The following is a 12202-nucleotide window of genomic DNA, read 5'->3' on the forward strand; positions in this document are numbered from 1 at the left end:
CCCACAGCGGTGTTTGGAATTGCTCTTCCCCAACCCCGAAGAGTGGGTTCTCTGAGCGTGTCTGCGGTTAGGACAGGAGAGGAGCTGAGTGTGTGCGGTTGCGGCGGTCAGAACTGCCATCCGTCCACTTGGGCCCTCCCTCTACAGAGCGGATGGAAGTCAGGTATCTGTGATGCCAAGACTCCAGGGCTTCATGGGTGCTTACTGATGAGTACCGAGGCCGTTCCGTCAGCCCCACTGACCTGTGAGGACGTCTGTCTGGGCTCCTGGCTCTGAGACCGCAGTTCCGGAGGCGCCGTGCTCGGCAGGAGGCACCAGCGGCGCCGCTGCAGAGAGAGGACGGAGCTCAGAGCCATGGCCGGCGGGGAGGCGGCCGCGGGCCGGTGTGGCGTCCCCGGCGCAGCGCGGCCAGGGTGGCTCCAGATGCTGCGTCCCAGGCCTGCCTACAGAGCTGCGTAAAATGGGGTTGCTAATACTGTTTTCTTTTTCTCGCTGTACTGGCGGGGGGGTGGTTTCTCCTCTGCCAGCAGAAGTAGAAGGGTTATTATGAGCCTTCCCATCTGGTTTTTACTTTTTAAAGCTATAACCCTTGCTCAAACAGAATCTTAAGCAGAAACCAACATGTAAAACCAACGTAACAGCTGTCGGTCTGACTGGGGGTGGGGGAAGCCCTGGCGGACGCCCCCTCCACCCAACACCCCCGGGGCCTCCGCGGCGCGCGCTGAGGCTCCCGCATTGCGACGCTCACTAAGAACGCCCCCGGCACAGGCGGCCTGGGGTTCTGTCCTGCAGTAATTTCAGCCTGTCAGTGCTGAGGGCAATGCCAGAAACTAAACATAGAGCAAGCCCTCTTTCTTCATAATGTTTAGGGAGAAGCTGGGCAAAAATCCAGTTGCTCTTGGATAAGCCCCCTTTTTTTCCCCTACTCTCTGGGAAAGACTCCAAAAAAAGGAAAAGTCTATCTACCACTCTCAGTGAATGTGGACACTAAAATGAAGTCCATGGATAAAGGACTGCCAAAAGCCCCCATTATCTTCAAACCCAACTTTGCTTTACGTTCAAAGACAGCTCAGAAGGCTTTCTCCTGCAGACGTAGCCAAAGTAACAGAGGGTGAAGAAAAGTTCTGTACCCCGAGATGTCTAGTCCAGATTACGTCAAGGCCTGTGTCCTGCCCCCCAAGTCAGTGTCTTTAGTCGCGGGGAAATGCGTGGCAGGACGTCACGATCTGAATTCTTTGGCCTGGTCTGTCCTGCGCACACCTGGAGAGAAGTCCTGCTGAGTCCTGTTTGGAGCCGACGCCCCCCACCCCGAGCCCCCGCCGGCCCCACTTGCGGCCCCTCACCCTGGTCCCTCTTCCTGGCCGGCGGGGCAGACAGGTGCTGCTGTCTCTCCATCTGCTCCCGGAACTGCTGCTGCAGCTGCTTCTGCCGGAGCTTCCGCTGGTGTGTGGCGTCGCTCTCGGCGGCGGAGGAGGTCAGGCTTCTGTGTCGGAAGAGCAGCAGGGTGGGAGCGGGTTCCTGGACCACCTGGTGAAGCAGCACGCAGTCCCCGAGGGAGCGCGCCACCCACACTTGCTGCAAGGGCAGGAGGAGGTAACGGGGGACACTCGGGAAGGGGCAGCGGGGGTGCGTACCGGGAGCTGCTGTCCTTGTCCCCCAGTGTCACAACATGGGGGCCATCTGAGTGGTCTGGTCTGCAAGGGGAGGGCACCTCTGGTGGTTTTGGGGGTCCCAGAGCCATGCTCTGTCGGCAGCTGCTGTATCTGGCTCGCTCCACAGATGGTTCAAAGTCTTGTCTCTTTGCTTTAGTTAAATCCACCTCAAGAGGCAACTAACAAGGGAAGAGAGGGGAGAAAAGACCTTCCTCCACCTGCCCTTCCCCCCGAGAAGCGGCCTCTCCCCGCCCGCTCCCCAGCACGCCTGCTGGTCCGGGGAGGCCGAGACGGGGGCCCACAAGCTCGAGGAGTGGCTTTAATTACATGAGGAGTAAAACAGCCTCATTTTCTGTCTCACACCGTCCTGTGTTAGTGCGGTTTTGCTAAGAAGTCGTAGTTCAGTTCTCACCAGGGCAAACGCTCTGCAAAGCCTAATGGGCCTCTCCCTGGGCAGCCGGACCTGACGCTGTCTAATTTTCTGTTTGGAAATAATCGCGCTACAGAAACCCAGGGATTTTTCACCTGGGAGAAGCGCTCTCAATAATACCGATGCTGACAGAACAATGGAATACGAGGGGTGGAGATAACCTGGAAATGATGAAAGATAAAGATAAGCTGAAAATGAAAATGGGCCTGTGAAGTTTCTTACCTACATCGGAAAGTAAGCAGGTAAGTTAAAAAGAAACAAGCTCATGCTCTGACCGGGGTTGACCCCGAGGACAGGGTGCTAAGTGGAACAGGTCGGTCACCAGAGGACAAACACAGTGACTCCACTGATAACGAGGCAGAGTGGTCAGAATCAGACACAGGAGCACGGTGGGGCCAGGGGCTGTGGGAGGAGGGAGCGGGAGTTCCTGCTCCGCGGGCACACAGCGTCAGTTTTACCAGAAGAGAGTCACAGAGATGGCTGGTAGTGATGGGCGCTCGGCATCACCAGCATACCCGGTGCCACAGAGCTGCGCCCTTAATGTCTAAGGTGGTAACCTGTGGGGGGGGGGAGTGAGCGGAGAAGACAAAACTGCCGCCAGCGCCCTCACACACGGGTCTGTGGGGTGTGGCCCAGCGCACCAGACCATGCAACCTGGCACCCACTCTCCTCCCGCTGGCCCAACAGCTGCCAACACACGTGGGTGCGTGCGCGCCAAACGGCGCGTACGGCAACGCTGACAGCAGCCCTCCTCAAAACAGCCTGTGGAAATCTCCGCTGCCTAGTAAATCGGAAGGGGAGGACCAGCAGCAGAAGAGTCAGCAGCAGCGAAAGCGCCACACGTGGTGAGAACGAGCCTCGCACGTGCGGGACGAAGGCCAGACACACAGCAGTTCATCCTGTCTGGTTCCCGGACGTGCAGCGCAGTACAGACAGACCTGTGCTGCGCAGAGAGGTTTTCCTCGGGGATGAGACGAACGGGAGGGCTGGCAGCAACTGCAAGGGCTGGAGACCTCTGGGGGTCCTGGGAGGTCCACCCAGATTCAGATGCTGGTTATGTGGGTGTGTTTGCTCTTAGAATTCATCCAGCTGAACATTTATGATGTGTGCATTGTCTACATGTCCTTTTTAATACTTTTTATAGAGCACAAAGTGCAATTCCATTTATGTAAAGTTCAAAAATAGGAAAAAATAACCTGAGACTAAAAGTCAGAATAAAGAAGTCAGGAAAGTAGTTACTTTTGAAAAGATACATTCAGGGTGGTGAATGGCAGGAGCAAAATGGGGCCCTGGAGTGCTGGGAAGCAAGTAAATCTCCACTGGTGAAGAACTAGTATGCAGACGATGGAATATTATTCGGTCGTAAAGAAGAAAAATCTTGTCATTTGCAACAACATGTATGGATCCTGAGGGCACTTTGCTAAACAAGTGAAATAACTCAAAGAAAAATAAATACCACATGATCTCACTCACATGTGGGCTGAAAGATACAAAACCTGAGTTCTTCAGAGGTACAAAGAACAGACTGGTGGTGGCCAGGGGCAAAGTGGGTCCAGGACAAACTTCCAGTTATGAAAAACAAGTTCTGGGGAGGTGATGTGCAGCCTGGTGACTACAGGTAATTAACAACACTGTTGTGTACATAATTGTTGCTTAAAGAGTCAATCTTGAAAGTTCTCACAAGAAACACAAGTTTGTACACAAGTGTGGTGATGGATGTAGCTACACTTGCTGTGTATGTAAAAGCACTGAATCTCACTGCATTGTACACTGGACGCTAACATGCAGGCACAGCTCAAGGTCTTGCAGGTCTGGTTCCAGACCCCCCACGATAAAGCAGAAGCAGCAACAAGGCGAGTCACACAACCAAGTCTTACGTGTCTCAGTGCCTCTAAGAGCTCTGTTTACACTCCATTGTAGTATATTGTGTGCAGCAGCAGCATGTCAAAAAAAATGCACATACCGGGCCAAAAAATAATTTATTGCTAAAAAACGCTATCACCTGACAACGCAGAGTTGCCACAAACCTTTAATTTGTGGGAAAAAAAAAAAAAAGGCAGTACCTGCGAAGTGCAGTAAAGTGAAGCTCTACAAAATGTGGTCTGCCTGTAACATTGTCAGTTAAATCTCAAGTTTTTAAAAAAGTCAGAAGTCTTGCAAACAGCAAGAGAAAAGCAAAATGTCACATAACAAAGTGCCCCCCTAAGATGATCAGATTCTCAGTAGAAGTGTTATAGGCCAGAAAGGAGAGGATGATATAGTCAAAGTACTGAAAGAAAAAAACTTAGCCAACAATAGCCATCCGGCAAAGCTATTCTTCAAAAATGGAGAAATTAAGACTTTCAAATAAACAGAAGCAGAGGGAGGTCCTTACCACTAGACCTGCCCTACAAGAACTGCTACAGGGAGTCCTCAAACTGAAAGGATGCCAGGCAGCAACATGAAGCCACACAAAAATGAAAAGTTCTGTAGAAAAGGTAAATACACAGACAAAACAGTGACCTGTATTACTGTGATCTGGGTGCACAGAATTTAAATGAAAAAAGCCACTAATACTAATGACTACAGAAATTAAAATTTTAAACCATTAAAACTTCTGTAACTATAGACCTGTGTTAGTGGACATACGATACATGAAGGTGTAACGTGCAGCAGCATCAGTAACATACAGGGGGTGGGGTGTAAAGGACTGCAGTTTCTACATGCAATTTATTAGTTTAAAATGGAATGTTATAACTTTAAAGTGTTTTCTATAATTGCAATGGTAACCACAAAGAAAACATCTACAGCATATACACAAAAGAAAAGGAGGGAGTTAAATCATGTCACTACTAAAAAAATCTATAAAACAAAGAACGGCAGAGAGGAAAGACGGATAAAAACAAACAAAAAACCAAGCTATGCTACAAGACATACAGAGGAAAATTAACAAAATGGCAATACTGAGCCCTTCCCTCTCAACACTAACCTAAGTGTAAATGGATTAACCAAACCAGCCCCAACCAAAAGCTGTAGACTAGCTGGGGGATGAAAAAACAAGATACAACTTACACGTAGAACTTAACAGCTTAACTTCAGCTCTAAAGACACACACAGGTCGTAGGTAAACAGGTGGGAAAAGATACTCCATGTAAATGGTGACCAAAGAGGGCGGGGGGGGGGGGCTATACCAACGTCAGAAAAAACAGACAAGTCAAAAACTGTTCCGAGACAAAAAGGACATTGAGAAAACGGTCAATTCACCATGAAGACATAACACGTAAAAATACGTACCAAACACCAGAGCCCCTAAATATATAAAGTAAGCTTCGAAGTGAAAGGAGAAATACACAGCGAGACAACGAGAGCAGCAGACTTCACTATCCCGGGGAGAAGCGCAGAAAACCAACAAGGAAGCAGCGGAGCTGACCGCGCGGGCGCGACCGGCACTCCGCCCGGCACCGCCGCCCGGCAGCGGCGGGGCACAGCTGCTCCTCAGACGCGCGTGGACGCGCTCCCACGGGCCGCACGGCAGGCTGGAAGGCAAGACTTCACAAACTAAATTGGTGGATACTAGTATCCACCAATTACAATGAAATTGAACCGGAAATCAACGGCAGAAGGAAAACTGTAAAATTCACAAACGTGGAAATTAAATAGCGCGTCCTTAATACAACCCAGTGGGGCAACAACTCAAAGGAGGTTAGAAAGTATCTTGAGACAAATGCAAATGCAAATGCAACACACTAGCACTGTACGCAGCAAAAGCAACGCTAGAGGGAAGTTTACAGCTGGCGCACGCGGGCAGAAGAACGGAAATAAAGCTTAGAGCAGAGATACATGAAACAACAGGAAAACAACAGAAAAAAAATCAACAAAACTAAGTTTTGTTTTTTTTTAAAAGATTAACAAAATTGACAAACTCTTAGCTAGATAAAGTAAAAAGGGAACTCAAATGACTAAAATCAGAAAGGAAAGAAGGGACACTGCCGTTGACACCAAAGAAATAAAAAATTGAGAATACCACGAACAATTGTACAGCAGCAAGTCAGACACACGTCTGCACAGCATGCAAGCCGCCAAGACTGACTCACGAAGAAACAGAACCAGACCAGCAGCTGGTGGAGCGAGCGTTCGGGTAAACAAGAGCCTGCCGACGGGAACAACGAGGCCCGGGCTGCACGGCTTCACGGGAGACGTCCACCGGGCGCTTGAAGAGTTAGCACCGACCCTCAGACTCTTCCAGAACACTGAAGAGGAGGGAACACTTCCAAGCTCATTCTGTGAGGCCAGCATTATTCTGATCCCAAAACCAGACAAAAACAATACAAGGGGAAAGACCGCTACAAGAAAACTACAGGCCAACATCCCTGATGAAAGCTGGTGCGAAAGCGCTCGGCAGAGCGGCAGCGCAGCGGGCTCCCCGGCGCTGAAGGAAACCCACAGCCCCCGCCGGCAAGGACGTGGGGACGCCGGCAGCCGGGGCGAGCTGGCTGAGCTGCGGAACAGGGCAGCGTCACAGAGACCCGCGCAGGAGGGCCTCAAGGAACAGTGCTGACAGGCGCCACCCCCACGCGCTCCAGAAGCCCTACTTGCGGATCCGCGTCCGCCGAAGCCAGAAGCAGCGCCCGCGGGAGGGCCGCGTGCCCGTCGCGGGGTGACGGCGTGAAGACGCGGCGGGCAGCGGCGCGGTGCTCAGCCTTAGAAGGGGCGGAATTCTGACGCCTGCCGCCGCACAGATGAACCTTGAGGACGGTATCCTAGGTGGCAGAAAGCCGGTCACAGGAAGGCAAACCCGTGTGCCTGCATTTACGTGCGGGCTCTAGTCGCAGGCACGCAGACAGCGGCGCGCTGGCCGGCGGGGGCGGGGGCGCGAGGGCGTCGTGCTACGGGTGCAGAGCCTCGGTACGTAAGTTCTGGAGATGGGCTTCACTGCTGAACTGTGCGCTTAAAAATGGCCAAAACGGGAAACTTCATGTTTGTGCTTTTTACGGCAAAGAGAAGCTACACTATCCCTTGTAAACACATGCAAAAGTCCTTAATAAAACACGAGCAAACTGAGATTGGTAATGTATCAAAAGGATTTAAAAAGGGGGGAAAATGGAGTTTTGACAGCTGCCAATTGACACACATCTCTGTGGGGCAGCACGAGAAAAAGCATCCCTCAGGAGGGGAGAGGGACGGCTGCCCCCGACCCAGGACGCCCGCGGAGCCGCCCCAGGAACGCTGTGACACCGGCCGGTCACGCTAAACCCCAGGCCCGTCCGTCTCCAAAAGCCAACGTGCAGATCGCATGACAGGCGTCGACAGAAACAAGGGAGACAAGAACCTTAAAGACGCCAGAGCGAAGGAGACGCAAGGTGGAGGGGTGAGGCTCTGAGTGTTCCTAGGACGGGACGGGCTGCTGAGCCGGATCTGTGCCCCCCCCCCCCCCCCCCGGCTTCACAGACCCCCAGGAGGCAAGTGGCACGGCCGCTCCAGGCTCCACCACCGCGGGCGGGGCGGCCGCTCCTGCTGGTCTCCCGCGCACGGCGCTCTGAGCCACGTTCCAGACCCTCTCAACCGCTGCTCCTTCCCGTCGTCTCCCTCCATCACCAGACACACCTCGTGACACAAATCAGCGGTTCCACCTTCACGGCAACACATTGCATCCCGTTCCTAACATACCTGGTGTGGAAGCTTGTTCAGTGACCTCAGATAGTCTTTGTCCAGAATACAATTTCCAAGCGCATTCCCAAAACTTCTGGGGGTGAGAAAGGAAGACCGTGAAACAGGGCTGAGAACCGTGAATGTCAGCACCAGAGAACAGAGTCACAAGCTCCGTGCAGACTGCGCCTCCGCCGCAGCAGAGGAAATGGCCGCTGATGCACACTCAAAAGCGTGTGTGAAGCCCCTGCCCTGTGCCTGCCCCGTAGGAGGCTCTGAGCCCACAGCAGTGAGCATGTCACAAACCCCGACCCTCGGGGGCAGGCAGTGAGTCTGCAAGACTGGGACACCCTTCACAGAACCCCACCAGCTACCTCCTGGCGTGCAGCACACAGTCCAGAGCAAGGTTTATTTGCACGGACCGCCCCAGGGCCCCAGTAACGGTGAGTGCACACTCGGGCACTGTGCTCCAGGGCTGAGGTTCTTTGCTTGGCTCACAGGGACCCCCCCCCCCACCACAGGTTATGGTATTGCGAATTTTTAGTGCGTGTTTACACATGCACTAAAGTTATTTTTTTGGTGATTCAATTCTCAAAGGCATCTATGAGCCAAAAAAGGTTAAAACCCGTGCTCTATGTAGCCTGGAGAACTGTGGTTGTACTAAAGAGGCTAAGGAAGCGATCTGTGCGGCCACGTGGAAAGGTCTCCGGGATGCACTCCTGAGTTGAGGAGTTGGGGTGCAAGTCGGGAGGAAAGGGACAACAGGGGGCCCACGACTTCCTCCCCGGAGAGGGAGGCCTCGGCAGCACGCGGCCTGGGGACACAGAGGAGGGCAGGAAGAGGCCGCAGAGGGATGGGGTAGGGGCACTCAGGTTATTTCAACCCTTGAACATGTGAACGCGTTTCCTCTGGATCCTCTGGATCAAGCTCGGCTCTGAACCAGAGCTGAAATGCACAGGATCTGCCTACCTGAGCGCCCGCTTCAGCCCGTCCGTCACAGCCTCCTTCCTCGCCTTCTCCAGGGACAAGGCTTTGGACTTGAGGCCCTCGCTCACGCCGTAGCCCACGTCTTCATGATACGAGCCGTCCTGGGGGAGAAGAGAAGGGAGGGGTGTGGGAGCAGCAGTGCTCCAGCGGGGCGGAAAGCGCCCCGGCCTGCAGCACCGGCAGGGCCGGAGCACTCAATTTCCACCGCGTGTCGCTGGACCAGCTCTGCCTGGAAATGGGCCTGCGGTCCAACTGTCCAGAGGGCTCTGCTCCCCGCTTTCCTCCCTGCATACAAAAGGCGCGTGCCTAACCTACCCCGGTCTTGCTGAGACGCATTAGCCCACAGTGTAATGACCTTTGGGACACCCAACAAAAGGAAGGTTTGGAATATCGTTATCAACAGACTCCAAGGGCTGGACACAAGCCCTCCCCCGGGGCGGGTGCTGTGGGTTCCCGGGCTCCCGCCAGAGGGGGCGGTGGGCCTGGTGGAGCTGGTCGCTGACAGACAGCCGAGTGTAACTTGTGATGGCAGCGCCAACTTCTGACACACAGCTCAAGGTGTTCAGACAGGTGAATGGCACTGCAACAAACTCCTTCCACTCCCAGTCTAGGTCTGTGAATGAGGCTTTTCAGCACTACTTACAAAAATAAGTCAGAACAGAATTAATGCTAAATGTCTAATCTACAAGTAAGTAATACTGACTATGGCTATAAACTAGCTATAAACTACCTGAACAGAATAAAGCAGCTTTATCCTTCTTATTAAGGAATGCATTTTCTATAGAACTGTGTTTTTATTAAGTGTAAATATTTAGATGTAGTTATGTTGTCTCAACATAAACACATTGACACATCAATTGTGTGTTAATAATGCCTATAACACTAATCAATCCAGAAGACATTTTTTAATAGAGCCTTCAGCCCACTGGCTATTTACCACCCCCCAAATTTGTATACACGCACAGAGACAGACAAGTGTAAGGTTATTAATAAAAGATTTTCAATTATATATATGAGGGTAAAAGCCAAGGGGAAAATGGAATGGAAATGTGTGTTCAAGAGGAAACAATGTAAAATTTCTGATGATTAAAGAATAACTTGCTGCTGTGTTCTTTTAAATGGATGCCAGCATTCAGTCCTCTGTGGGATTTAGAATCCATCAGCACAGTTTACAAAGATACAACACATTTATCGTAGAAGGTACAATTTTACAGTATGCCAAAAAATATACTTTTGCAACTGTTTGTATTTATGGTGACAACTTTAAGTTGTCTACCTAAAAATGTGCAAGAGAACAGTTTTTCAAAATTCCTTTCGGGGCCTGGGAGGAAGGCTGTTTGGACGTCGCCTAGGCCAGCTCCGGCCCCGCTCTGTGGACTCCCCACGGCCAGCGCTCCCCTCCCGCCCCCCGGGCTCGAGGGCAGCAGTCTGCTCCCTCACCCTCACCTTCAGCTGGACTCTCACAAACGCACAGACTCCCACGTAGAACTTGCCATTGTTAAGGTCAACAAAATCTAGGGGTGGGAAGGAGAACCAGCTGAAGGGACGCCGACCCGTGCCTGCCCGGACCCCGGCCGCGTGCCCGCGCTCACCGCTGCTGTCAGAAGCCGGCCGGAGCCCGGCGGGGCCCGGGGAGAGGCGAACTCACCCACGTTCTGCTGCGTGACGGAGTGTGCCCAGCCATTGTAGCCAAACATCTCATTGGCCAGATTGATTACCCTGTGACCCTCAATGTAACACACCTGGGGGAAACGTTAAGCAAAGAAAACACTTATTAAAATTCCTTGGCTGTGCTTCAATGTGGATCAAATTTTACTTAATTTATTCCTTACTAGCTTTTTTTTGGCAAAACTGCCCTTAAGCATTCCAGGGAAATTCTCACTGAACTGATTTCAAAGATCTTCCAGAAGGAGCCAGTTTAGAACCGTGTTCTGTGTTGGGGCAGGGAGGCTCAGACAATGCTGGGCCGAGTCAGATGACAATGAAGACCGGAACCCACTCGCTCCCAAAGACACTAAGGAACATCCAGAAGCTGTGACCCCTGAGGACCACAGGGGAGCTGGCAGGTTCATCTGGGTCGTCTGCACTGGGGCACCCACTTCAGGCACGTAGACTCCCCTACCTTCTGGCCTCCTCCAGCCATGCGGCTACTGATGTATTCTGGGCCCAGCCTCTGCCTCAGAGCGGTCTGGATGGCCTGGTACTCTTCTGCTGTGTACTGGTACTGCAGTCCAGAAAGGGAAAATCAGACTGGCAGTGCCACCTCTCCTGGCAGCGAGGCTCAACCTGCTGGTCTCCAGACCTCCTTCCACTTAAAAAGTACTGAGGCCCCTGAGCTTCTGCTTATGTGAGTTGTTCCCGTGAGTGACAGGAGTTAAGCCTGCGAAAGCTGGTGGGCACACACTCCGGTGACCACCAGAGCAGTGACATCAGCATGGGCTGTGCAGCCTCGGGAAGGCTGCCCCCTCACCCATGAAAGGTGAGGGTACAGCAGGCATAGGGTGTTTTAGTATCATTATGAAAGTAATGTTGATTTCACAGACTCTGAAACCCCAGGGGTCACTGGACCACATGTTGAGACCCAGTGCCCTAGATGTTACTAATATGTTAACCATCCTTACAAAACTCTCGAGCCAGAATTGGGAAAGGAAAACTTCCTGCCTCAGAGTCTATACACAACGTTAATGCCGGAGGGGAGGAGGAGGGGGGAGGAGGGGGAGGGGAGAAGACTGCTTCCCTCTGTCCTCTCCTCCAGCTGAGCCATCCCCATCCTGCACAGCGGTTAACACACTGCTACTTGCTTAGCGTTTCGTCCTCTTTGTAGTTTTCCCCTTGCCCTGTCTAAATGGAATAAACACTCCCACACAGATCTCTGGCAAAGACAAAGTTAGCATTTGGGTGGACAAAGCAACGATCCCCCTTGCATGCAGAGAGTATGTCCACAAAGAACACAACACCAGAAACTCGGGATGCCACCAAAAGAGAGATGTGGGTGAAACGTGGACAGGAGCGACAGGGAACAGTGAGACTTTTCACATCTAGTCTTCGTTTCATTTTGAATGTTACAGCACGTGAAAATGTAATCTATCCAAAAATAAATAAAATTTAAATCTAAAGGTAACCCCCAGTGCCATTTATTAGTCTTTTGAAGCTGAAGCTCCAGAATGCCCTCAGAGCTCATCGGAGACTCTCAGGTCATGCACCTAAATGAGAAGAGCAGCAGCAGCTGCCACGCACAGGGCACTGCCCTGCACCTTCTTCCCTCAGCCCCTTCCTTCCAGGAAAGCAGCAAGCAGTTACCTGACCAAAGCACAGCACGGAGCTGCCACTGGCAGGGTGGCTGTCACGGCTGCCGAAAATTGCCTCCTCAGTCCCAAACATGCTGATTCTGGTTGACTTCTAAATAAACAGAAGATAAAAAGGATCTCACAGGATGCTGACAGTAAACAAACAGCAACAGCCTCTGCTAACGCCCAGACGAAGCGCCTCCTCCAGGTGCCGTGGTCAC

General features: G+C 52.2%; 2 protein-coding genes across 14 annotated transcripts in view; both read right to left on the reverse strand.

The window, feature by feature from the left end:
* Positions 1-12202, reverse strand: part of FBXL14 (F-box and leucine rich repeat protein 14) — a 429592-nt gene that overhangs the window by 49961 nt on the left and 367429 nt on the right. The gene's annotated exons all lie outside the window — the stretch shown is intronic.
* RAD52 (RAD52 homolog, DNA repair protein) overlaps positions 1-12202 on the reverse strand; it is a 34380-nt gene that overhangs the window by 1333 nt on the left and 20845 nt on the right. For 7 of the 13 annotated variants that reach the window (XM_072954489.1, XM_072954487.1, XM_072954488.1 and 4 more), the window contains 9 exons: positions 11995-12093; positions 10817-10918; positions 10343-10436; positions 10141-10208; positions 8677-8795; positions 7729-7804; positions 1635-1831; positions 1344-1483; positions 243-326 (listed from right to left, as the gene is read on the reverse strand). In XM_072954489.1, coding sequence (XP_072810590.1) covers positions 243-326; positions 1344-1483; positions 1635-1831; positions 7729-7804; positions 8677-8795; positions 10141-10208; positions 10343-10436; positions 10817-10918; positions 11995-12075 — 961 coding nt within the window. In that variant the 5' untranslated portion in view covers positions 12076-12093. Of the gene's footprint in view, positions 1-242; positions 327-1130; positions 1261-1343; positions 1484-1634; positions 1832-7728; positions 7805-8676; positions 8796-10140; positions 10209-10342; positions 10437-10816; positions 10919-11994; positions 12094-12202 lie in introns of all 13 variants that reach the window. The other 6 variants (XM_072954493.1, XM_072954494.1, XM_072954495.1 and 3 more) reach the window with 3 other exon arrangements.

This window comes from Vicugna pacos, chromosome 34 (genome assembly GCF_048564905.1).
Source record: "Vicugna pacos chromosome 34, VicPac4, whole genome shotgun sequence".
In the NCBI taxonomy this organism is placed as follows: Eukaryota; Metazoa; Chordata; class Mammalia; order Artiodactyla; family Camelidae; genus Vicugna; species Vicugna pacos.